A 23,896-nucleotide genomic window follows, 5' to 3' on the forward strand; every position below is an offset into this window, starting at 1 on the left:
GCCAGCCCAAGCAGACTTGGTGACTGAGGTCTCTGTGGGGGGTGCCTGGCTCCCTTGCTTGGTGTGTGTGTGTGTGTGTGTGTGTGTGTGTGTGTGTGTGTGTGTGTGTGTAGGGGCACACGAGATAGGGTCTCCTTGTAGCCACATCTGACCTGGAAATTACTATGCAGACCAGGCTGGTCTAGGACCTGCCTGCCTCTGCCTCCAGAGTGCTGGGATTAAAAGCCCGTGCCAGCATGCCCAGCCTCCACCTCGTATTTTGGGATGGAGTCTCTTTATTTTTTCCTGGAGCTTACTCATTCAGCTGGGCGGGCTGGCCAGGAACCCCAGGAATCCACTTGCCTCTGCTTGCCGGTGCTGGGATCATGCTGGAATGACTAGTGTACCCACCACACCCCGTCTTTTTCCGTGGGTTCTGGTTCTTGTCCTTGTGCAGCAGGCCCTTTACCCACTGAGCCATCTCCCCAGCCCCCACACTTCCTTCTTATCAGAGGACAAGTCAGGCTTATTGTGCAGACTTCATTAGAGAATGACCAAGATTTAGGTCCCCTCACTGCCTCTCCCCACTTTGCAGGGCCCTGGCATCCTGAGGGGGCTGATCTGTGTCTCCCACCTCCATGTGGGAAGGTTGGCCAGGTTCCCACCACCCAGTGAGCCTCCCCAGCACCGAGGAGGGTTGTTAACTTCCTCCTGCTGGTGACTTCCGGAGTGTGGACTATGTAGGACATGTGGGAAGGGTCCAGGTCAAGGCTGTCCTTGGGAGTCAGATGCTTGGCTCTCAGTTAAGCTGCTTATGTACTGAGGCCTTGTGGACAGTGACAGAGTGCTGTCCACTCTACAAGCCCCGCCCAGGCAGAAAATTGGGTGGCTCAGCTTCCAGAGAGTAGAGCTTCCTGGGTAAGGTGTAGAGCCCTGTTAAAAGGGATGGCTCAGGATGGAAGACCCAAAGTCAGGGAGCAGCCAGGGGAGAGCCTGGTTTAGCTCTGATGTAGGTTCATTTAGAAAGCAAAGAGGGAAGAGAGTGGGGGTAGGTTGGATACCTCAGACCGAGGCTGGGTGGCCGCGAGACCCTTTCAGGATCAGAACAGAGCCCAGGTACTGGCCTGTCTCTGCTAGGACCTACCTGGCCAGTGTCTTGGGAGGCTCCTGCCTGGCCCTACCACAGCTCCTACTTTTGGCATCTTGCTGCCCCTGAGACTGACTCACTGCAAGGTATGGGTACCTGCTGCCAGGCCTGAGGACTTGAGTTTGATCCTTGGGCCCCACGTGGTGGAAGGACAGAACCAACTCCTGGAAGTTGTCGCCCAACCTCCACAGGTGCATGCAGACAAGCACACACACACAAATAAGTAAATAAATACGTGTTTAGAAAAAAGTTTTTTCACCGATGAAGCAGAAAGTCACAGTTAGTTGCACACACTTGTAATCCCAGCATTTGGGAGGTGGAGGCAGGAGAATCAGGAATTCAAGGTCCTCCAATGCTACCTTCTCTCAGTGCTCTCCCCTAAGGACGTAAGTGATGTCAGCAGGCGGCCACCCTGGTTAGCGGACCACCTGGCTCTGTGTTTCTCTTGCTAAGTGGGTGCATTAGCCATGGAAGTTGGGGCCACCGCTCCGTGGGCCCATTCAGGGGTGAATGAAAGTGAGCCAGGAGTCCATCTACACAGAGAAGGAACTGTGGAGGTCTAAGCACCAGTGGCTGCAGTAGCAGCAGCGGTTAAGTTCCAACCACATGGGTAAGCGTACAAGATGGATCTTCCAGAAGCTTCCAGACTTGTTGGGCAGTAAGTATACACGCAGTAAGATGAGGGGTCCCCGGGGCTATGGGTGCAGTAGAGATGGCATTTCAGACTCTAAAACCTCTGCAGTCTCAGAGCAGGACAGCTGTGGTATGGGGGGAAGGGGAGGGGAGGCCTCTTAGGGTTCTGGAAGCTTAGCTTTGTGTATGTGGAGGACCGGGGAGAATGTCTCAGGAGGTGTGGATCCTTAAGTCCTGGAGATACAGCAAGAAAGGGAGGGTCAGGGGTGGCCCCGACACCCGGCAGCTGCTTCTCAAGCTGTCCCTTGGGTGCCACCCCCACACTGCCCTCCCTCAGCCCATGCGTGCTTCCTGCTTGCCTGGGAACAGAAGGCAGCTCTCAGAAGGTTTCTCTTTCTCATCCTGCCAGATGTCATAACCACCTCCCCAAGGTTCACTGTGGCCTGGGCCCCCAGTTGTATCTCCTGCAGATTCCTGAGGTTGCCCTGGGGTCCACAACCACTTCTTTCTTCTCTGATTCACTCAGATTCCTTTTACGGTGTTGGGGGTCATCTACCCACACAGAGGGCATGCCAACATGATTATGACCAGCTTCCGGTCTTTGAGGCCCTTTCAGCCCCCCGCCAGGACCATCATGAGATTTGAAAGGAGAGACATGTAAATTACCATGCTGTGTGTGCCTCATTCTCCATCTGGCTAAGCAGAAGCCCTGTCTCTGCCCCCAGTTCTTAGGAGCTGGGGAGTCTGAGGAGCTGATCCCCAGAGAAGCCTGGTAGTTCAGGGGGTAGGGCAGGAGTTGGGGAAGCCCCTACCTGGGGCCTTGCTGAGTCAGCCTCATCCTCCCCAGGATTTTTGGGAACAAAGAGGTCACACCAAGAGACCAAGTACTAAAACTGTGAACCACCCAGAGACCCTCTCCCTTTGGAGCCATGTGGCCCTAACAAGTGGTTTTAATTATTCTCTGTCCCTTTAAGCCTGTTTTCACCCAGGTTCCTGATAGACTTTGGTAGGGTTTGGGATGTGGGTAGGAAAAGGCTTGAATCTTTTCTGAACACCCCGTTCCTGCAGGAAGAAGGCGGTCTTCTGGGATCATCTAGCATGCAGGTTTGGGGTCCTGTCGAACCCCAACAGCCCCTCAGCCTGGATCCCTCAGCCTGGGCTGTAGGAGGCTGCCAGGTCTGGGCCCTCAAGTGTTTGGAACAGGGTGTTGAGTGGGAGGCAGGTTTTTTCCCGTGTCACTACTGCCCAGAGACCTAGGGACAGTACAGATCGACCTTTCCTGTTTGTGCCTGGCTGTTTTTATCACTGTCTCCCTTACTTATTTTATTGCTAACCACTTCCTTTATTTAAAAGTGTCTTTCTGTGACTCAACAGATTCCAGCCCTTGGCACACAGGGGCTCTTTCAAATCCACAGATCTTTATGGCTATCTTTATGACTACGACATCACTGTGAGAAGCAGGATGGGGATGGAGCGCGGCTAGGAGCCCTGCCTCCATGGACTTGATATGGGGAGGCTGCCTGCCCCGTGGGGTCACACAGCCTGGTTCATGGGCCTGGTCTGGAGCTACAGACTGGGTCTGGACATTAATGGATAAGGAGGACACTGCCTGCTTGTGGGATGTGCCCACCTAACCAGGTCTTGTTTATTGTTTCTGTTGTTTGTTAGACAGGGTTTCTTGTAGCCCAGGCTGGCTTCAAACTGTAGTGGAGGATGGCCTTGAATTTCTGATCCTCCTGCGTCCACCTCCTGAGTGCTGGGATTGATTACAGGCTGGCACCACCATGCCCTGCTTTTTGTTTGTTTGTTTTTGCCTTTGAGACAAGGTCTCAATGTATAGCCCTACTGGCCTGGAACTTGCTGTGTAGACCAGGCTAGCCTTGAACTCGCAGAGATCTGCCTCCTTCTGCCTCCCTAGGGCTGTGATCAAAGGCGTGGGCCACCACACCTGGCCCATGCTTTGCTTTTAACAACAGCTGTATTGACAGATAAATCACGTCATGTATCAGTGTATTCCTCTTTCAGGGCTTCTGATTCTCTATTTTTGCTGTTCTAGTCAGGATTCCCTAGAGAAACAGAACCACTGGAAGGTGTGCACAGCTCCCTTACCCCAGGAATGCCCATTGGACGCCTGCAACCTCGGATAGCCCTGAAGTGCGTTGTGTGCTGTTTCTTTCCTGTGCACATGCACCTCCATGCCTTTTCATGGAGGAAGGCTGCTCCATAGTAGGCCTGGACCACAGTTTGTGAGCGTCTGTCTCTGTGCAGTCTTTCAGGGTTGTCCTCAAAGTACCCTTAGCCTCTCTGTGTGTCATCTGGAGCCCAGTAGACTAGGGTGGACCAAAGTTGAATCTACTCATGGGTGATATGCGGTACGGGTGGGAGACATGGGAGAGCGGCCATCAGATCTGTATGGATGTACTTCTGGCCTCCTCTGCCAGTACAGTCCAAGCCCAGAGAATCACCACAAAGGGGAAATGGGAGGCCTGCTTGTTTTTTGTCTTCCTGACAGGCAGCTCAGGATAGAAGGAGAGGTGCAATCTGAGAAAGGAAGTGGATGTGGGTGGGGACGGACTTTCCTGAGAGGGGCCTCCCTGCCCATCTCAGCCCTGGGGAGATGCAGCCTTCCTGGGGGAGATGAAGAATGGGTTGGGTCAAGGGGCCAGGCCTCCCAGGGTCACACAGTTTGAAGAGAAGCACACTACAGCTTTCCTGGACTGTTGTGTTACCTCCCTCTCCCACCAGAGGTAAACCAAAGGACAAATGTGAACCCATTGATGCTTTAAGATGCTTTAAGGAACCACTGGTCAAATGAAGCCCTCTCTCTCTTGCCTGAACCGCCCCCTCCTCTTACTACATTGCTTCCTATGACTGTATCCCCTCTGTGTCCACTCAGGGACAGCCAGCTAGCCAACTTAGAAGGCCCACTGGGCACAGACTCCAGAAGCCTGCCAGGGCCAACCCCCCCTCCTCCCATCCCCAGCCCTCCTTGTCCCAGGGAAAAATTACCATATGAATGTAGCTCCTTCCCAGAGCTAGGCTGGCGGGGGCCCTGAGAGGAGACAAGCTCTCAGGCTCCCGGAGTCCCTGGGTGTCGGGGTCGGGGTGGGGGTGGGGGCAGCAGGTTCTGGTTTTGGCTGAAGAATCCAGCCAGGCCCCCATCCAATGGAAGAGGCTGAGCAATTTCCCTGAGGACGCTGCATCCCCTGAAGTCCCCGCTCAGATCCCAAGTAGGTCTGGCTCAGCCCTGGTTCCCGGAAGAGGAGAAATAAACAGGGTGGAGGGGATGTGAGCAAGGGGCAGTCCTGCAGGACCCTAGCAACTTGGGGACCCCCACTCCCCATTATTGAGCTGTCTTTCATTGCTGTGTTCAGAGAAACCTGTTATTACTGGTGTTCTTGTTATGTAGCTAATTACGGGCTCCATAGCTGGAAGGAGGGCCTTGTGCAGTGCTCTGAGTGGTTTGTAGACTGTAGCGCACTGTGCACAGGATAGGCCAGTGTCTGCTGCACCGATGGCCAGGATTGACTCAGATTTGGAGTTTCCACTGAGCCCCTGGTTGTGTCTCAGCAGCTAGGCTGACTTTGCAGCTCGTACAGGTCACAGGCTTGGGCCGCTGCACCATGCTGTCTTAGACATTCCCAGCCAGGCCTGCAGGAGCAAGCCGTCCTCAGGCCACAAAATGCCCAAATCAGCAGGTGTCTCAAAAGGTGTCCCGTGGTGGTGGCATTTATTCCAGGCTGTGCCTGGTATAGGTGGACTGACCCCTCCTGTGAGGACCCCATCCTCCATGTGGCCAGCACTTTGTAGACCCATCGCTCCGCACGCTTCACAGTCTGGGTGGAGCAGAGGTGATATGAATGATGAGGCTCAGGTAAGGCCTGTCTTCCGTGTCTGTCTGTGCGCTCTGCTCTCTGTGTTTTCTCCTGCCCACACCTGAGCCCCGGCTTCAGGGGTGAGATGGGGGAGGGGATGGGGTTGAAGCTCAGCTACAGGCCAGCCTGGCTCTCCAGTCTCCTCTGATTCCTGTTCCCGCCAACACTTTCCGAGCAGCTCCCTGGGTGGGTCCTGACTGGGGCATCCTGGGAAGCTCTTCCATATCTCCCCTGCCTTGTGTGGCTCCAGTGGGTGACAGAAATCAGACATTGTTAATATCTGATTCACGTGCTGAGACATGTACAAAGATGCATGTATGTGCCCGCATACCCTGGGAAGGACACTGGTCAGCACCTCGCTCAGAGGGCCAAGGAGTGGGGAGGTGGCCTGAGCCTTGAAGAGGAAGGGACAGCAGGGCCACCCACCCATGCATGCACTCATTCATCAGTCGGTCACGGTGTCCTGCTTCCAGCCTCGGATGTGAGACCTGAGGAGCTTAGGAAACCAAGCTCGGCTCATGTTTAGTACGTATTGTGCAAGGCAGAAGAACAGAGGGACCCACCCACGTAGATTAGCAGTCCCAGAGAGACCAGTTCTCAGCAGCAGCAGGGAGAGATGTTCTGGGTCAGAGGACTCCAAGGAGCCTTGTTTGAAGAGCTGAGTGGGGGCCGAAAGGCGTTTGCGTGGATGGAAGCTGGAGGGGGTGGGATGTGTGTTTTACTAGCAAAGACTGCATGAGTGTAGGGCTGTGCTCTGTAAACAGTTCCCTCGATCCTTGTATGTTCCTATGAGATGAATATTATTTTACACATAAGGACATGGAGTCATGGAGAAGTGAGGTTACTTGCTCAGTCCCATAGGCTCTTGTCAGAGGTGGAGGAGGACAAAGGGGCCTGGGATTCTGTGCCACCTCAGGTGCTATGGACAACAGGTATGGGTTGAAGCAGAGACAGAGTAAGATCAGGTTATGTATTGAAACTGACCTTCCTGGGTTGGAGAGTTGTCTCAGACAAACCTGACAAACCTGAGTTTGGTTCCCTAGAACCCATGTAAAAGCCAAGCACAGTAGTGCGGGTATCTGTAATCTCGGAGCAATAGTACAGGTATCTGTAATCTTGGTGCCTCCTAGTGGGAGGTGGGAGGTGGGATGCAGAGATGGGAGAATCACTGGAGCTCATAGGCCAGCTAGCCTGCTAGCCTGGTGTGTGCAGCCACTAAGGAGAGATGCTGTCTTAAGGTGGAAGGCAAGGATGAACACACATGCACACCAACTGTCCTTGCTGCTTCGTGATGGAGGTGGTTCACACTGGTGGCTTGTGTGGGATGCGGTGAGAGGCTGGAATAGATAGGACTGAATTTGTGGTGATGGAAAGGAAGGGGACCAGGTGGCTGAAGATGCCATTCCTGATCATGAGGGGATGGGGTGGGATCTAGAGGTCAGGCCAGGACATGTACATTTCCAGATGGTTCCTGCACATCTAGACTTGGACAGGGTGGTGGCTGTGGATACCCAACACCCGGTGGAGGACCTGGCACTGGCTTGTGGGGCCTTGGGCCATGCCTGCTGAGCTATGATGGACATCCGTTTACCCACTTCATGCATCTATCCATCTCTGATTCTATCATCAGTTTAGATAGGTAGCATTTGATGATGCTGGGTTATGCATTTGAACAGGGCGGTGCATCACAAGCTGTCACACACCCAGTTCATCAGCTCTTGGAGAACAGCAGCATGGGGTGAGGGGCTTTTAGACGTACAGGGTTCTGAGAGTCCACCCTGAGGTGGGCACAGTCCAGGTGGGCCACCTTCTAAGTTGAAGCTGAGGGAGCCACGTAAGGAATTCTGCAGGCTTGCAGGCTGACAGCCTCAACCACGAGTTTCAGATTCCTCCTAAAATAGGGAACTGGGGCCACGTGGCTGGGTGACTCCTCTCTCTCCGACCCCCTTACCTTCTGAGACTCTGTAATATAATCAGGGGTTCCTCCCTCCTTAGGGGGTCACTGGTCAGGCTCCCCTGCACCATCTGGGAACTTGCTTCTTCTCCCTGCCTGGCCCTTAGGCCCTGCTTTCAGCCCTCCCCTGTCTTCCAGCTGAGCCAGACACCAGGAACCCTTTAGCAGTCACAGCTGACCTGCACATGAAGGACCTGTTTGGTATCTCTGGGGAAAGGCCTTTGTCCACAGCCAAGAGTCCTGGTCTAGTTTTTATTATTTCAAGTGATTTCATAAGTTGTGGGGAGCCTTTGACCACATTTCATCCCCCTGAGCTCTGGTGTGTGTCAGTTGACAGCGTGCTGATAAGAGAAGGGTCAAGGGAGAGGAAAGCAGTTCTGTCCCCCTCCCCTTAGGGGACATCCCTGATAAGAGAAAATTCCTGTAATAAATGGCCAGTGTCCACCAATCTGTGGGGAGGAATTCTCTCTCTCTCTCTCTCTCTCTCTCTCTCTCTCTCTCTCTCTCTCAACTTTGCAGACATTTGCCAAGAATGAAAGGAATTTTAGCCACTCTTGGACCCTCCAATGAGGTGGATGAGGCTGGATCTTGGGGTGCAGCTGTGTCTACCAAAGGTTCTTGGGGATGGGAGGAGTCAATGCCCCCTTCCCTGATGTTGCTATGCAGTAGACCCACCCCAGGGACAGAAACCAGGAGAGGGATGAGGGATGGAACACTGAATGAACCAAGTTTAAATCTTTGACACCGGAAGTCAGAGGGCTCAGCTATGGCCTCCAATGTGGCCTTGGAAGTCAGCAGCAGCTTTTGAGGGAGTGAATGAGCGGGGTTTGCAGGTTGAAGCCTGCTTTGAGCAAAGATTGATGTCTCAATAGGCAGAGCTCTGTGAGAAACTGCTAGCTGCCAATGAGGAACAGGAGAGGCCTTGGAGGGGGCGGGTGCCATTGGACTCTGTCCAAGTTCCCCTTTGCGACTGGGGCCAATTGAATCGGCGTTGGCAGAAATACAGGGCTCCTTGAGATTCAGAGCCACAATAGAGGGGGGTTAGGGGGAGCGCTTGGCTGACTGCCAAGGTGGGGACCCTACCCCGCCTCTGGGGTACCTAGCTCTTCCCCCACCCCCACCCCCACTGAATGAAGGAGTGGATCAGGATGGTCTCAAGCCTTTGTCCCTCCCAGGCCCTCTCTGGGCACAAGGTCACAGGCATGTCCCGCCTTCTGTGCCCTTGCACCCAGCAGCTCACAGAGAAACCACATCACTGCAGTGTTAAGTCCTGTCTTGGAATTTGGACTGGGGAAAGCGATCCAGCTGGGATGGATGGGAAGCTCTCTGCCTGTGCAAGTCCCTTCTCTGCAGGGGCTGAAAGCAAGACTGAGCCATTGTGTTGTTTCCAAGTGGGTGTGTGGGGGGGCGAAGCCTCAAAGTCTCAGATTTCTGGCATCCCCATTCTTAACCAGACTCTGAGGAGACACTTCCTGCCCCGAACAAAGTGTGAAGTGTAATTCGATTTGAGTTACATATCAAATTAGATGAGCCGAGTGTACTTTTAAAAATTCGGCCCTTGAAACTGGACCCATGAATTTGCAAAATTCACTCATTTATATGCGGTGTTTCCACCCTTAGAACAGAGAACTGGAACTCCCTCCTGACATTTCCGAGGAGCTCAGGGTGGCTCGAGTGGGTCAGTAGGGATGAGGCACAGTGAAAGGCGACATTGAGACGATGGGAGAAGTCCGTGCTTTCAGAGATTTTTGGAGACTGACCTTCCATGTTTCTGCCTGCCTGGGAGCCCAGTGCTGATGACAGCCTGAAGGGGACCTGCCCGCTCCTGGATGAGGACCACCTGGGAGTTCCAGCCTCTTCTTTCCCCGGCTCCTCAGACTCACGCCCACCCCCTTTAGCGTACTCCTCCTACTTTTCTAGCCACAGGACCCACAAACCCAAGGCATTTGTGTATGTGTGTGTGTGTGTTGATAAAATTCAATGTAGGGGGGTGGGGGGCTGAGAGATTGCTCAGTGATTAAGAGTCCTTGTGGCTCTTGTAAAGGACCCAAGTTCAATTCTCAGCAACTGAGTCAGGTGGTTTATAACTGCCTATAACTCCAGCTCCTGGGGGATCCTCCACCTCTGGCCTCTGTGCGCACGTGTGTGTGCGTGCGTGCGTGCGTGCGTGCGTGCGTGTGTGTGTGTGTGTGTGTGTGTCTGTCTGTCTGTCTGTCTGTCTTCCTGTATACTTTCCTAGGGAGGGTCCTTACTTTTTCTTCTTTTTTAATTGTATGTGTATATGTGGTGCTGTGTATGTGGAAGCCAGGTGAGTATGTTGGGTATCGTTCTGTGCCACTCCACCATGCTTTTTGAGACAGGGTCACTCACTACTAGTTCAGCGAGGCAGGCTGGCCATCAAGCTTCTGGGAAGCCCTTGTCTCGACTCCCAGAGGAGCCTCTGGGTTAGCCATGCCTGGCTTTTACATGAGCGCTGAGTGTTTGAGTTCAGGTCCTCAATCTCTGTTCCACTGAGTCAGACGCTGTGACTCTGAAGTCTTTGCTGATAAGCGTCCAAGTTCTGTGAACTTTGTGCTCCTCTGTTCCCCAGCATTTTCATCCGCCTGCTCAAGCCTGCCTCGCCCTTTTGTTTGTTTCTAGGTACTAAGTCCTTCAAATATATTTGTTGAATGATTCGTTGCTGTGGTCCTGATCTCTGAGCATCCTGGATCACTGTCTACCATTACCATTTGTAGCTGTCTCTCCAGCATCTTGTCCTATGGCGAGTCCCATTCCAAGGCCTCTGTAGGTGCTGGGTTCTGGTCCTTAGCTTTTCCAGTCTTTTTCCTTCGCCCTTATTTTCCCCGTGTCCCTCATGCCGAGTGTAGGGAGGCACCTCTGAGCCTTTGTGAGTTTCTTAGTCCCACCCAGAGCCTCCCAGAGTGACGTTTTTACACCAACGTGGACATTTTGGTGTTTGCTTTGGGTATAGGAGAGTTTTGATCTGGATTCTTTGTTCTGGTTGCGGAGTGTCTGATGTGCTAGGATTGCCCTACACCAGCCACAGTACTCAGAGAGCCCTGGAGTCAGGATCCCTGTGCAGCGCAGGGCAGCTGGTGTCGAAGGTGTAGAAGAGCTAGTCTGGTCAGCCCCTGGGCCTTGGGGAGCCTTTTCTCAGATGTTACTGAGTCAAAGTGCCAATGTCCTTGAGAGACCTGGGCGGGGCCAATAACCCAGCGAAACAGCTGGGCAGGAGCTCTCAGTAGGTCCCCTCCTCACCTCAGCCATGTAGGACATACACTTGGGTGATGTTTATTCACACTGTCATGTATGTAATCATCACCTCTGCCTAATCCCAGAACATTTTTATCACCCCAAAGGGAAACTCCATGCTGGTTAAACTGCCACTTCTTCTCCCACTGCCCCAGTAGATCCGCCTGTTCTGAGTGTTTCGTATACACGGGATCAGACATCATGTGCCTTTAGTGCTTCCTCTGTTCACTCGGTGTCATATGTTGGGGTTCATTTACATTATGGTCTGTCCACACTTCATTCCTTCTTATGGGTGAGTGGCATTCCCTTAGATGAACTTGCCACATAATTGTTTATTTATTCATCTTTGGACATTTTAGATATTTCTGGTCTCTTTTTTCTTTTTCTGTCTTTTTGCATGTGTATGTATATGTGGTGTGTCTATACCCATGTTCACATACGTGTGGATGCACCTGTGTGTGAGTGCACGTATATCAGTGTGGAACGAGCCTCGATGCTCCCCCACCTTATTCACTGAGGCAAAGTCTCTCAGTCAAACCTGGAACTTGCACATAAGGCTAGCCAGCTTGCTCTGGGTCTCTTTTTGGCCTTCTAAGTCTAGCATTACAGGCGAGCCACTACCCCCTTACCCCTGCCCCCTCAGTGTTTACTTGGGCTCTGGGGGTCTGAACTCTGGTCTTTTTGCTTGTTCAGCAAGTGCTTTAACTATTGAACCATCTCCCCAACCCCTTTAGAGACTTCCTTTTGTTTTGAAGTTTTCATATTACTATATTTTTTGTGTGTGCTGTGACTGGGATAGAGCCCAGTGCCTTGAGTGTGGTAGGCCAGCCTTGTATCACCTAGCCACGTTGCTAGCATTTTTGTTTGAGACAAGATGTAGACCTAACCGACTTAGAACTCCAGAGCCTCAACCTCCCCAGTGCCGGGATCACAGGCCTGCACCACTGTACCTGGACTTCGTTACTTTTCAAGTAGCTGTTTTCTGCTACTTGATGGACTAGGAGTTGAGGATGCCCTGAGCAGGCTGTTGGTGAGGAAGGAGGGTGTCAGGACATGCACACCTTCTCCCCAGGAAGGTGGTCTGAGTGTGGAGTTCACTGACCATGTGGGGAACTTGGATATGAATCAGGTGTCCCAGAAGTTTACGAGAAATTCCAGGGTTGGTAAGTTCAGTGAAGGTCTCTTGTTCATGTGACGAATTCCAAAGATGTTTCAGAAAATAATCACTGTGTAGACTCCGTGTCCCCTCTGTAAAAAGTGGGTTGGACTAGGCTAATATACTTGTTGTCTACCACATATGGGAATTTAGAAATTAAGTTAGTTAAAATTGATTTTACGTCTGGACTAGCTTGGTCTCCAGTGTGCAGAAGTCACATGCGGACACTGTGGTAGTTCCTCAAACGTTAAAAATAGAACAGCTCTCCATCAGTGTGTGAGTTCAGAACAGCTGAAAACGAGATCTTGCTGGGTGTGATGGTACATGCATCTAATCTCCACACTTGGGAGGCTGAGGCAGGAGGGTTGTGAGTTTGAGGCCTGCCTGTGAATAGCAAGATCTTGTATGAGGGGGGGGGGAGGTGGGGAAAGAGAGGGAAAGAGAGAGCATGCGCACCCATAGTCCTACGATATTATTTGTTAACAGCCAACGAGAAGCAATGACTCAAATACCTTCAGATGGGTAAATAAGATGCAGTCCATTCAAGGAATATTGTTGAGCCTTCAAAAGGCACATTCTGTGGCATGGGTGAAGCTTGAAGGCATTATGTGATGTGAAATAAGCCAGTCACCAAAAGACATATCATCTGACCCCACTTACATGAGGACTCTAGGTTGATCAAATTCGTAAAGCGAGGGCTTACCAGGGGCTGGGGAGGCAGTGGGAAGTTGTTCAATAGGGACGGTTTTGAAAGATGAAAAGTCCAGCAGTGTGAAAATACTTGTCTTACTCCTGAGCTGTGCCCTCAGAAATGTACAGAGGTGGTCCATTTTACCACACCTTTCAGTAACTTTTTGTGTTTTATTTTATGTGTATGAGTACATTGCCTGCATGTATGTGAGTGCACCCAGGTTGTGTTGTACTGCCAGAGATCAGAAGAGGGCATCGGATTCCCCTGGAACTGGAGTTATGCATGGTTGTTAGCCACCATGTGGGTGCTGGGACTCGAACCTGGGTCCTCTGCAAGAGCAGCCAGTGCTGAGCCATCTCTCCAGCCCCATTTACCATAACTTTTAAAAACACAAGTAGCCAATGGCTGTTATGTTGGGCTGTACAGACTTGGGACACGTCTGTCAGTGTAGGTGATGGTGTAGTTTAGTCTGGGAAGGCCCCTGGTATTGTTCCTGGAGACCTAGGGTTGGGGTCACGAAGGTGACTCTGACTGGAGGGTCCTGAGGGAAGGTCCCAGAGTTCATCTTCCAGCAAGGCAGGTGGACCTGGGCGGGCAGGGGCTCCCAGTGGAGAAGGTCACAGGAGTGTGCCGGGGAGGGAAGCAAGCAGCCCCTCTGTGTTTTTATTATTATTTCTCAAGCAGGGCCCCTGGCAGGCTGGATGTTTAATTTGGTTTGAGTTTCTGCAGTGAACCATGGTACCTTTGGAAGAGCCACCTGGGGTCTGGAGCGGGCCTTCCCTGACTGGGGCTGATGAAAGAGAGGTGGGGGTCAGCCCTCTTCCTCATACTGCTCGGGAAGGGTGTGTGAGGGAGGTGGGGGTAGAGCTCCCAGACCCACAGACAGATGGAAACAATTTTCAGTCACGTGGGTGAGGCCTGAACTGCTGTCCCACAAGGCAGGGCCCCTTGTCTGTCTCCAGGAAGCGGCCCCAAAGCCACAGCTTCTAGGGCCAGATGCTGAGCTTTTTCTTTGTTTATTTAAAGATGCTGGAAGCCCAAGAGGGTATTTCTGAGTGTGTGTGTGCCGGGTGGGGGCTGTGTCTCTGACCCAGAGTGGGAATGCTTCTGAAGGGAGCCGGTGGCCACTAGGACCAGCCTGTGTCACTGCTTAGGGAGGGACATGTGTGGATCCTGTGGCAGAGATACAGGAAGTCAGTGATCCAGGAACCTTGTGGGGGTGGTCTCCATGCCCCCTTCCTGAAACTGGCTTTGCAAGTCAATGCTTCTGTCTGGCCCCCACTTGAGGCTTCCAGTGTGCCGTCTCCACTCCTGTGGGCCACTCCAGTAAAATGGAATGAAAATTTTCACTCTATTTTGTTGAGATAACTGGGGATGAGCTAGCCGAGGAGGTGGGCCTTTGCCCGCTGGGACAAGTCTGCCTGAGTTCAGTGTTCCCCCAGAAGTGAAGCGCAGTTTAACTGAAGCCTGCTCAACTCCTGGCTGGCTCACAGGCCTGTCTTTCTGCTTCCTGGCCCTACTTTCTCTCTTAGGAAGGGGGCTCTGATGGTAGGGTGCTACCCCCTGAGCTCATGTCCCCAGCAGACACCCTTGGTCCATGCCCCTGAGGATAGAGGCACCAGATATGCACTGAGGCCACCTCCTTTGAGATCACTGTGCACCGAGGTCAGAGCTGATGAGGCTAGCCCCTCTCTGGAAGTAGGACAGGACACAGCACAGAGGGGGTAGGAAAATCACAGACTTGCTGGCTGGGGGGAGGGGACTTGAGAGCAGCTGAAGCCCAGTGCCTGAGAAGCTACAGGTCTGGCAAGGGCATCCCTAGGTCAGGACAGGAGAAGAGGTATCTGCTCTGTACTGAGTGTTTGGGGCCCCTCATCCATGGATGTGGTGGATAAGAGGTAGATTGGACCTTGGGGCCGTAAATTGAGACTGCTTCCAGTGTCAATAGGGGTTGAAAGAGGTATCTTCCCCAAGACTCAGTGAATACAAACATTCACCCCGTTCCAAGGCCACCTGTGATTCGGAGCAGCTCTTACCAGACTTCCTTAGCACATTTAGGTATATTGCAGATCACATGCTCAAAGTGGTTGCATCAGCCAGACCTGGGTGGAGCCAGCCTTGTACACCCCTGCTAAGTGGAGGCACTCCAGCTCTCCAGTGGGCACAGTCCGAGTTATCCCCCACACCTGGGCTCTGACCATAGAGTCACGTAGCTGGGGGAGGACATTCTTGCCCTCACCGACGGAAGCTGTGGTTATTTCAAGTTTAACCCCAACTGCCAAGTTAGACCCGCAAACAAAACTTGTCTGAGGGTGAGGGACACCTGGGGCTGAATGTCACCTGGGTGGTTGGCTGGATGGTCAGCCCCAGCACTCTCTTGCCTGCCCTGCCCCAGGACCATGAGGTGGGGTGCGTCCTCTGTAAGGACGAATCAGGCACTATTCTTGAAAAGGCAGACAGACATCAGATCCTTCCTCCCTGTAACCTGCTTGTGGTCACTTGGACCATGAGGGGCCCCAGGCAGCAGCTGCTATCACTTCTCTGAGCAGAGGTAGAAGGAATGGGGAGGCCCTCTGGAGGTCCCAGTTGTCAGGGCTGGCAAAAATGTGCTGAGAGTGTGGTGCCTGACAGGGCTGGGCCTGTTGGAAGGTTCCTTGTAAGGGACTTCAGTTCAGGGACGGACGGTCTGCAGGGGTATCTTGGTCCCCCTCTCTCTCTGCAGCCTCAATTTCCCTATCTGAGAGTGGGCTGCAGCAGATCCCACTCTAAGGCCTCTGTTCTTCCTTCCTCAGCCTCCGAGGTGGCTCCCAGCTGTGTTGGTGACATGGCCGACAGCCCTAGAGATGCCATGCTCAAGCAGGCACCCATGTCTCGGAATGAGAAGGCCTCCGTGGACTTCGGCTATGTGGGGATCGACTCTATCCTGGAGCAGATGCGCAGGAAGGCCATGAAGCAGGGCTTTGAGTTCAACATCATGGTGGTTGGTGAGTCTTGTTGGCCCTCTGCCTCCCATATAACTCACCTTGCCACTTCAGACCCATGCAGGGGACCAGCCTCAGCTGCAGCACCCCAGCGACTCTCAGACTGTCTTCTCTCCTACATAGTGTGTTGCAGGTTGGGGGATAGCCCTCACGAATTTTGAAAAATACTGGATGCATGTGCCTGGGAAGAGGACACCTCTTGCATTAAGAGGCTGCTCTTGCATTAAGAACTGATAGAGCCTCGGTTAAGAACATGGCAACGCAGGTGGACCAGTGATGCTGGCCTCCGACTCTGGGTTTCTACAAAGTGTCTCCTGGCTATTGCCCCAGCTGTGGCCTTCATGCCTGAGTCAGGGGCTCCACCACCCTCACACCCAACAGGCCTGGCTGGAGCCTTCCTGTTTTGGGTGGGGCCACCTGGGGTCTAGAGAGTCTCTTCTCAGAAAAAAGCTCTTGCTGAGTTGAACAGGCCCCAGAGCCTGGCAGTGTGGGTTTATACTCAACCCTTGTCACCCACTGAGGAGGTGAAGCCCCAGATATGGCTGTCTGGCAGAGCTGACGAGGGATGTGAGTCCCAGTGGTCACTGTATGATACAGTCATGAACCGTGCTGCTGGAGAGCCTACAAACCAGCCTCCCCTTCTCTCCCCAGGGCAGAGTGGCCTAGGGAAGTCCACCTTAATCAACACCCTCTTTAAATCCAAAATCAGCCGGAAGTCGGTGCAGCCCACCTCGGAGGAACGCATCCCCAAGACAATCGAGATCAAGTCCATTACTCACGGTCAGCACCATGGCGGCAGGGGACGGGATAGGGCCCTTCTTCCCAGAGTGTGGGATCAAGGAATTCCCATGAAAAAGGGTATCGTGACCCTTCTGGGTACATTAGAATTCTGGGTAGGAATGATCTGGACCCTCACAGGCCCACCAAGCTGAGTCCCACACAGACAGCTGAGCTTTCTACCAAAAATTATGGCTTGGACCACCCAAACTTCTTTGTCAGAGATTTCTCCCTGGCATCCTCTTAGCTGTTCTTGCAGCCCATTTTGGGGTACCTAGGGCTGGCCTGGCAACCTGAGGGCCTGGGTGCCTCCTCTGACTTGGGATGCTGTGGTTTATGCAGATATTGAAGAGAAAGGGGTCCGAATGAAGCTGACGGTGATTGACACTCCAGGCTTCGGGGACCACATCAACAACGAGAACTGGTGAGGCTCTGGGCCACCTGGGAGACCTTCCTTTAGATGGGAAAGCACCTCCCTGGGATTCAGGGGTTCCCTGAACGCCACCTGCAGTCAGACCCCTAGATAGCAGCACCCCTTTGTTGAGTGACCTGTCTCCTTGGTCCCATTGTGCTGTGGCCACACGTTTGGGGTCTGAAATTGCTAGATCAAAATGGAGTCACCCTGGGAAATCATGCCCCCCACCCCAGATCAAAGGTCAGCCTGGGGAGTTTGGGCAGAGATCCCCAAGATAGGACTGTTATCTCTACTTCTCTCCAATCATCCCTGCATGATGTTAGTAGGTTGGCTTGGGGAGCTGGGCAGAGGGGACGTGCCCCCCAGCCTTGGCAGGAGGGTTCCGATGCACTGGCTAACCTGGGTCTCCACACAGCTGGCAGCCCATTATGAAGTTTATCAATGACCAGTACGAGAAGTACCTGCAGGAAGAGGTCAACATCAACCGGAAGAAACGCATCCCAGACACACGTGTCCACTGCTGCCTCTACTTCATCCCAGCCACCGGCCACTCGTATGTCCCAGCGGGGGCCCCTTGTCCTGATGGTGGAGCTCTGGGTTCCATGCAGAGTGGTGTGGTTAGCAGTTGTTTAGTGGATGACGTGCAGTGTCTGTGCCCAGAGTGTCTCTGTGACCTCTGGACTGGGCAGTTCCCTGTCCATTCCCCCTTCTCACCTGTGTCCATAGAGCTGAGGACTGGGAAGACCCTAGATTGCTCCAGAGCCTGGTGGCCAGGTTTGGCATGTGTGTGTGTGTGTGTGTGTGTGTGTGTAGAGGACTGGGAAGACCCTGGATTGCTCCAGAGCCTGGTGGTGTGTGTGTGTGTGTGTGTGTGTGTGTGTGTGTGTGTGTGTATGTATGTGTGTGTGTGTGTGTATGTGTGTATGTGTGTGTGTGTGTGTGTGTATGTATGTGTGTGTGTGTATGTGTGTGTGTATGGTCTGTCTGTCTGTCTAGTCGTCACCTGACTCTCCCGGTAACCAGGGAGATGGTGCCTCCTGGACCACTCGGAGGGTTTGTTGTGTTAGACAGGAAATAGCATCCTGTACTTCTGTGCCTTAGCCATTTCCTAACCTCACTGAAGTCACCCCTGGACCACTGCAAGTTTAGGGGAACACTGAGTGTGCTGTGGGGTCTCCGTTCCCCAGGGCAAAAAGACTCTGAACAGCCTCACCAACCATGGCCCTTGGTTCCCTGTGACCCTTATCTGTCCCCACTATGTAGGTGCCTTACCAATCTCTGTTGGACATTCTGGTGGCTTGTCCTGACTTGATGGGAACAGGCCAGTCCTGGGCTCCAGTGGGCACCAGAGGCAGCAGCTGGAGGTGACTTACGGGACTGAGAAAGTTGGGGCTCAGAACTCCCGGAATGATGGGGCTTCCTGGCTGCTGCCCCCTGGGTCTGTGTACTCTAGGCTGATCTAGATTCATTCCTGGGTGCAAAAGTCCTGGGGTTTGGGGGAACCTTGCACCCCACGCCTTGAAGGAGCCTGGCTACTGGGCATGTGGCTCCCCCTTTCTTCTAAGAAAACCCAAATCTGAGTATCTGAGCTTTCCAGCATGTCTGTCCCCCTGTGGGACCCACAAGAGCTTGTTCATGGCGGGGCATTTCACAGGCCTCGCCTATGACTGGCTTGTTTGGGGTTCTCTAGCAGTTCTTCTAAGCACAGCCTGGGCCGAGGCCAAGGCTGATGGCAGGAGGTAGAGGTTTGACATGGCTCTGTCAGAGCAAACTTAGGGTGCTTCCCCAGTGATGACCCTCTGGGCTAGGACCCCATCTGGCATCTTGCCTAGTTTCCTCCCCCGAGCGTCCAGTTCCAGGGGACAGTGGTGGCTCATGGCCATCTTTGCTCTGACCTCTTGCCTGTGGCTTCACTTCCCAAAGACTGTCTGGGCCTGATATTCCCCCTGTGGAGGAGGTTCTTCTAATGGGAAAATGATGCCCACTCTTCGGGGCTCCTGCCAATCTCTATCCATATCAGACCCCGGCTCTCTGGAGCCAAAACCACCCTGGGGAATAGGCAGCCTGTCCCAGAGAGGCCCAGAGCACAGGCTTCTGCTTCTCCCTACCAGTGCTTTCACCAGGACACTGCTCTCTGGGTAGACAGTATCCAGGGCCAGTTGAGCTCTGGGGATCTTGTGGATAAAGGTGCAGAGAACTGGCTTCACTCTGGCTCCCCAACCTTGGCTCAGTATCAGGATTGTGTTGTCCCCCTCTGCCTTGTCCACTGCCAACATGGAATTCATCCAGAACCCTGAGGTGGTAGATCCCTGAGCCCTGAGGTTGTAGACCCCTGAACCCTGAGGTGGTAGACCCCTGAACCCTGAGGTGGGAGACTCCTGAATCCTGGGGTAGTAGACCCCTGAGTCCTGGGGTGGTAGACCCTGACCCTGAGGTGGTGAGACCCCTGAGCCCTGAGGTGGGAGACTCCTGAATCCTGGGGTAGTAGACCCCTGAGCCCTGGGGTGGTAGACCCTGACCCTGAGGTGGTGAGACCCCTGAGCCCTGAGGTGGGAGACTCCTGAGCCCTGGGGTGGTGAGACCCCTGAGCTGATTCTCATTTACATTGTTGTCTCAGGCTCAGACCTTTGGACATTGAGTTCATGAAGCGCCTGAGCAAGGTGGTCAACATCGTCCCTGTCATTGCCAAGGCTGACACACTGACTCTGGAGGAGAGAGTGTACTTCAAACAGCGGGTAGGACATTTGGCCTCTAACCAGACCCTGTCCCTCGGACTGCCGGACAAGCTGTGGGCCTGGCAGGGGTCTCTGCAGCCCAGGGGATACATGGCAGGAGAGTCACCGGTCACTGCTCAAACCTTCACAGCAAGTGGCCAGCCTTAGGAGAGGCCCTGGCCTGGGTGACTGCTCTCCAGGTCTCAATAGCAGCTCCATACGAGGGGCCCATTCTCCAGCAGTCTGAGTGGGGTTTGGAGGAAAGTAGACCAGGTGGTCAGTAAATGACCTTTCCAGGTCCATCAGACCCAACTTGCCTAGTTTTTATTAGGTGGGAAAGAAAGCCAGAAATGGATAGTGTGCATTCAGGGGCAAGCAGTGGGCTCTCCTTCTCTGTCATGGAGTGAAACAGTTGCTGACTGGATGACAGAACCTTCCCTGTGGGCAGCTATAGTAGGACGAGTCAGTGGCCTCTTCTGAACAGGGCCACGATTCAGAACCACCTGGAAACTTTGATAAACGGGGATTCTTGGGCTCCAGTATGGTGGGTATGAGTGAAACCCTGAACCCAATTCCTGAGGCTCCCAGGCCATGTGTCAGGGACGTCCCAGCATGCTTAGGGAAGGACAATCAGGAGTATGTCTGCAGGAGGAAGAGACCATGAGGCCACCTCATGTGTGTTGGCCTGAGTTCCCTGGGATGGCCTTTATTGACTTTCACCCACCTGGGCTTTCACCAGAGTAGGGACAGTTTGAGTAGGTACACACCCTGGGGAGACTCTCCAGACAATGACCACAGAGCCCCTTGGGCCAGGCAGGTCCCATCTTAATGTGGAAGCACCAGAATTGGAGATTCTGGGCTGGGATGTAGCTCAGCTAATAGAGTGCTTGCCGAGCATGCAAAAGGCTCTGAGTTCTAGTCCCAGTGCTGCTTAAACTGGGTGTGGTGGTGCACACTATAATCTCAGCACTTGAGAGGTGGAGGCAGGTCGATCAGGAGTTCAAGGTCATTCTCAGTTATATACCCAGTTTGAGCCAGCCTGAACTACAAACCTTGTCTCAAAAATAAAAGAACTAGAAATTCTCAGGGTGGGCTGCTCAGACCTTACCTTTGACTATGAGTGTGTGTGGACTCATGGCTGGCAGAGCCCAGTTCAGGGACCACATCCCGTCTCCTCTCTACTCCCCAGATCACTGCAGACCTGCTGTCCAACGGCATTGATGTGTATCCCCAGAAAGAGTTTGATGAGGACTCAGAGGACCGGCTGGTGAATGAGAAGTTCCGGGTGAGTGGGTCAGCCAGATGCTGGGGGCAGTGGTGGGATGACCTTGAAACATAGTGTTCTCTGGGCTGGGACGGGTGAAGCCCATGTGTCCACAGTGGGTCCTCTCAGGCCAAGCACTCCATCCTGCCTACTGGGTAGTGGTGGACACAAAGAGGGAAGACAAGGTATCTAATAATAAAACACTACCCACAAACAGTTTACTGTTTAAGAAAGCTGGGGACCAAAGAGTTTTATTTCCAGGGATGCAGTGGTCTAAGCAGGTATTCAGGAACAAAGGGAAGGCAGATCAAAGGACATTTCTCTGTAGGAGCTCAGGAAACAATTAGCAAGAAAACGTGGCCTGTTTGTAAGGTTGAGAGCAGATGTTCACACAATAGTGTAAACAAGGCATGGCTTTTTAATGTAATCTAAACATAAACATAAGGGACACTGCTCTTCAGAACCCTGCATTGCATACATGCCTATCTGGCTCTTCCATCACAAACAATCTTGGCCAGTGGCGACTGTACATGTAATCAAACATGCTTTCTTCAGAGCCCAAACAGGGTAGTGGTCTCCAACAGCCGAGGCCTGCAGTCCTGGGTCTAAATCCCAGGATGCAAAGGGGTAAGGCTGGCCTTGCTGAGCACTGTGACTAACACCCCCTTGCCCCTTCCCTAGGAGATGATCCCATTTGCTGTGGTGGGCAGTGACCACGAGTATCAAGTCAACGGCAAGAGGATCCTCGGGAGGAAGACCAAATGGGGCACCATTGAAGGTACTGGGTGCTCTGCTGGTCCTTCTCTCTTCCTTTCTAAATTTTATTTTATTTTTAAATATTTTATTATTTTATTTACTTTTTATGTGTATGGAGTGTTTTGCCTGCATGTATGTAAGTGTACCTACGTCATACCATGCCCACGGAAGTCAGAAGAGGGCATTGGATCCCCCCGGAACTGGAATTAGGGTGGTTGTTAGCTGCCATGTGGGTGCTGGGAACCGAACCTGGGTCCTCTGTAAGTTCAGTCAGTGCTCTTAACCGCTGGGCCATCTCTCCAGTCCCCAGTCTCTTCCCTTTTTATAAGGACATTGGATGTAGGGTACACTCCCAGCACATCAGGTTCTGTTTTGAAACTTTTAACTTAATTACTTTGTCAAAGACTGGTCCCAGGTACTGAGGACTGAGACCTGGACGGGTCTTTTGTGGAGGTGCAGTTCAGCACCCCAGGTGGGATGGTCCTGGAGCCTTTCTTTGCTTTTCTTTCTACTTTCCCACCTTCTTTAGAATGGAGAAGGGGAACAACAGAGCTGACTGGAAGATGGGGGTGCCACGTGGGTCCTGCGCTCAAAAGGCCCCACAGAGAGGAGAGAGCTGGGCTCTGTACGTTTGGGCAAGTCCCTTATTCTCCAGGGCCTCTGTCTACATCCTCCGTAAACAGAGACTGTGTACCATGGTCTCAGCAACGTGATCATGTCTCCAAGATGGTTGGAACTGTTTTGTGTTTGGTTTGGTTTTTTTGAGACAAGCTCTCACTCTGTAGCCCAGGCTGGCCTCACCCTCAGGATGTTCCTGCTGCAGCCTTCCGAGTGCTGGATTATAAGCGTGCACCATCAGGCCTGACCTGTGGGAGCTCTTTGAGGAGCTTACTGAAGTTGCTGTAACAAGCTGGTCACTGGCCTCTGAGCACAAAGGCTCAGGACGGCTCCCGATGTGGATTAGCATTTAGTGCGTACAGCCCTCCAAGGTCTCTGCACTCACGCCCGTACAGAAAGGAGTTACAAAGAGTAGTTCAGTTGGTTGAGTGCTTGTCTAGCATGAACTGGGTTCCACCCTGGGCGTCCCATTAACCCAGTGTGGTGGTGCATGTCTGTGAGCCTGGCATTTGAGACATGGTAGTGAGAGGATCAGGAGTTCAAAGTCACCCTACATTGAGTTCTAGGCCAGCTTGAGCTACATGAGCTTCTGTCTCAGAAAGAGAGAAGGAGGTGGGGGGGGAGAGAGAGAGAGAGAGAGAGAGAGAGAGAGTGTTAGTTAGTTCAAGAGTTCTCCAGATTGGGAATCCATAGACTTGTGCTGGACCTGTGAAGTTAAGAGTTTATATCAGGTCTTTCTTGGGGTCAGCACGAAGAGGGGTTACTGAACCCACCTTAGCTGTAGATCCCAGAGGGGTCTCCAGGGTGGCCGCTCTGAATTGTGCTTTCCTAGGCTTTTCCTCCGTTTCTTTCCCTCAGTCCTTTTCCCTTCCTCTCTGTACAACCTCCCCAGACTTGCTCTTAGGGATTCTGGATAGGGAGGGCAGAGAAGTTAGGGAGAAGAAAGCCCCTGGGACCTGGGGGGTGGGGTGGTGCCCAACACATATAAGCATGTCTCTTCTGCCCCCTGGTGACCAGCTTGGACACTGCTGAAACCCAATGACAAACTGACAGGAAATCACACCATACCTCACAGCTGAGGGTCTAATTTATAGAAGCTCCTGGAAACCTATGGAGATCAAAGATGCTCTCCAAGGGGCAAGTCCCACATCCAGCAGCCTGTTCTGTTGTGGTGGTGGTGGTGGTCTTTTTGAGGCAGGGTCTCCCTGTAGCCCCGGCTGTCCTGGAACTTGCTATGTAGCCCAGGCTGGCTTCGATCTCACAAAGATCTGCCTGTCTTTGCCTCCTGAGTGCTAGAATTTAAAGGTGGGAGCCACCGTGTCCAGCCCAGCAGTCTTTTATGAGGCCCTTGGGAACATCCCAGAACATAATGGGCATTCGTATCAGGGACCCCATGAATTCATAGCTGACCAAGTCCTGGCCAGCTGTACCGACCCCTGGCAGGTATGGACATTAGGCAACTCTACCTTTTTCTTACTTCTTCTTGGGGTTCACCATCCCAGGGTGTCCTAGTTTGTCTCTCCATTGCTGTGACAAAACACTCTGACTACTACCAACTTGGGGAGGAAAGGGTTTATTCAGCTTACATCTTCTGGGTCACAGCTTATCAGGGAGCCCAAGGTAGGAACTCAGGGCAGGAACCTGGAGGCAGGAGCTGGAGCACAGGCCATGGAGGATCGCTGCT

At 52.9% G+C, this 23,896-nt stretch overlaps 1 protein-coding gene across 7 annotated transcripts in view; it reads left to right on the forward strand.

Annotated features, from left to right (window-relative positions):
• Nucleotides 1-23,896, forward strand: part of Septin9 (septin 9) — a 186,523-nt gene that overhangs the window by 158,892 nt on the left and 3,735 nt on the right. For all 7 annotated transcript variants that reach the window (XM_029561525.1, XM_017797120.2, XM_008828925.3 and 4 more), the window contains 7 exons: nt 15,480-15,671; nt 16,320-16,448; nt 16,788-16,869; nt 17,276-17,413; nt 19,478-19,595; nt 20,764-20,859; nt 21,520-21,616. In XM_029561525.1, the coding sequence (XP_029417385.1) occupies nt 15,480-15,671; nt 16,320-16,448; nt 16,788-16,869; nt 17,276-17,413; nt 19,478-19,595; nt 20,764-20,859; nt 21,520-21,616 (852 nt within the window). The remainder of the gene's footprint in view (nt 1-15,479; nt 15,672-16,319; nt 16,449-16,787; nt 16,870-17,275; nt 17,414-19,477; nt 19,596-20,763; nt 20,860-21,519; nt 21,617-23,896) is intronic.

This window comes from Nannospalax galili, unplaced genomic scaffold (genome assembly GCF_000622305.1).
Source record: "Nannospalax galili isolate Female #2095 unplaced genomic scaffold, S.galili_v1.0 scaffold1314, whole genome shotgun sequence".
In the NCBI taxonomy this organism is placed as follows: domain Eukaryota; kingdom Metazoa; phylum Chordata; class Mammalia; order Rodentia; family Spalacidae; genus Nannospalax; species Nannospalax galili.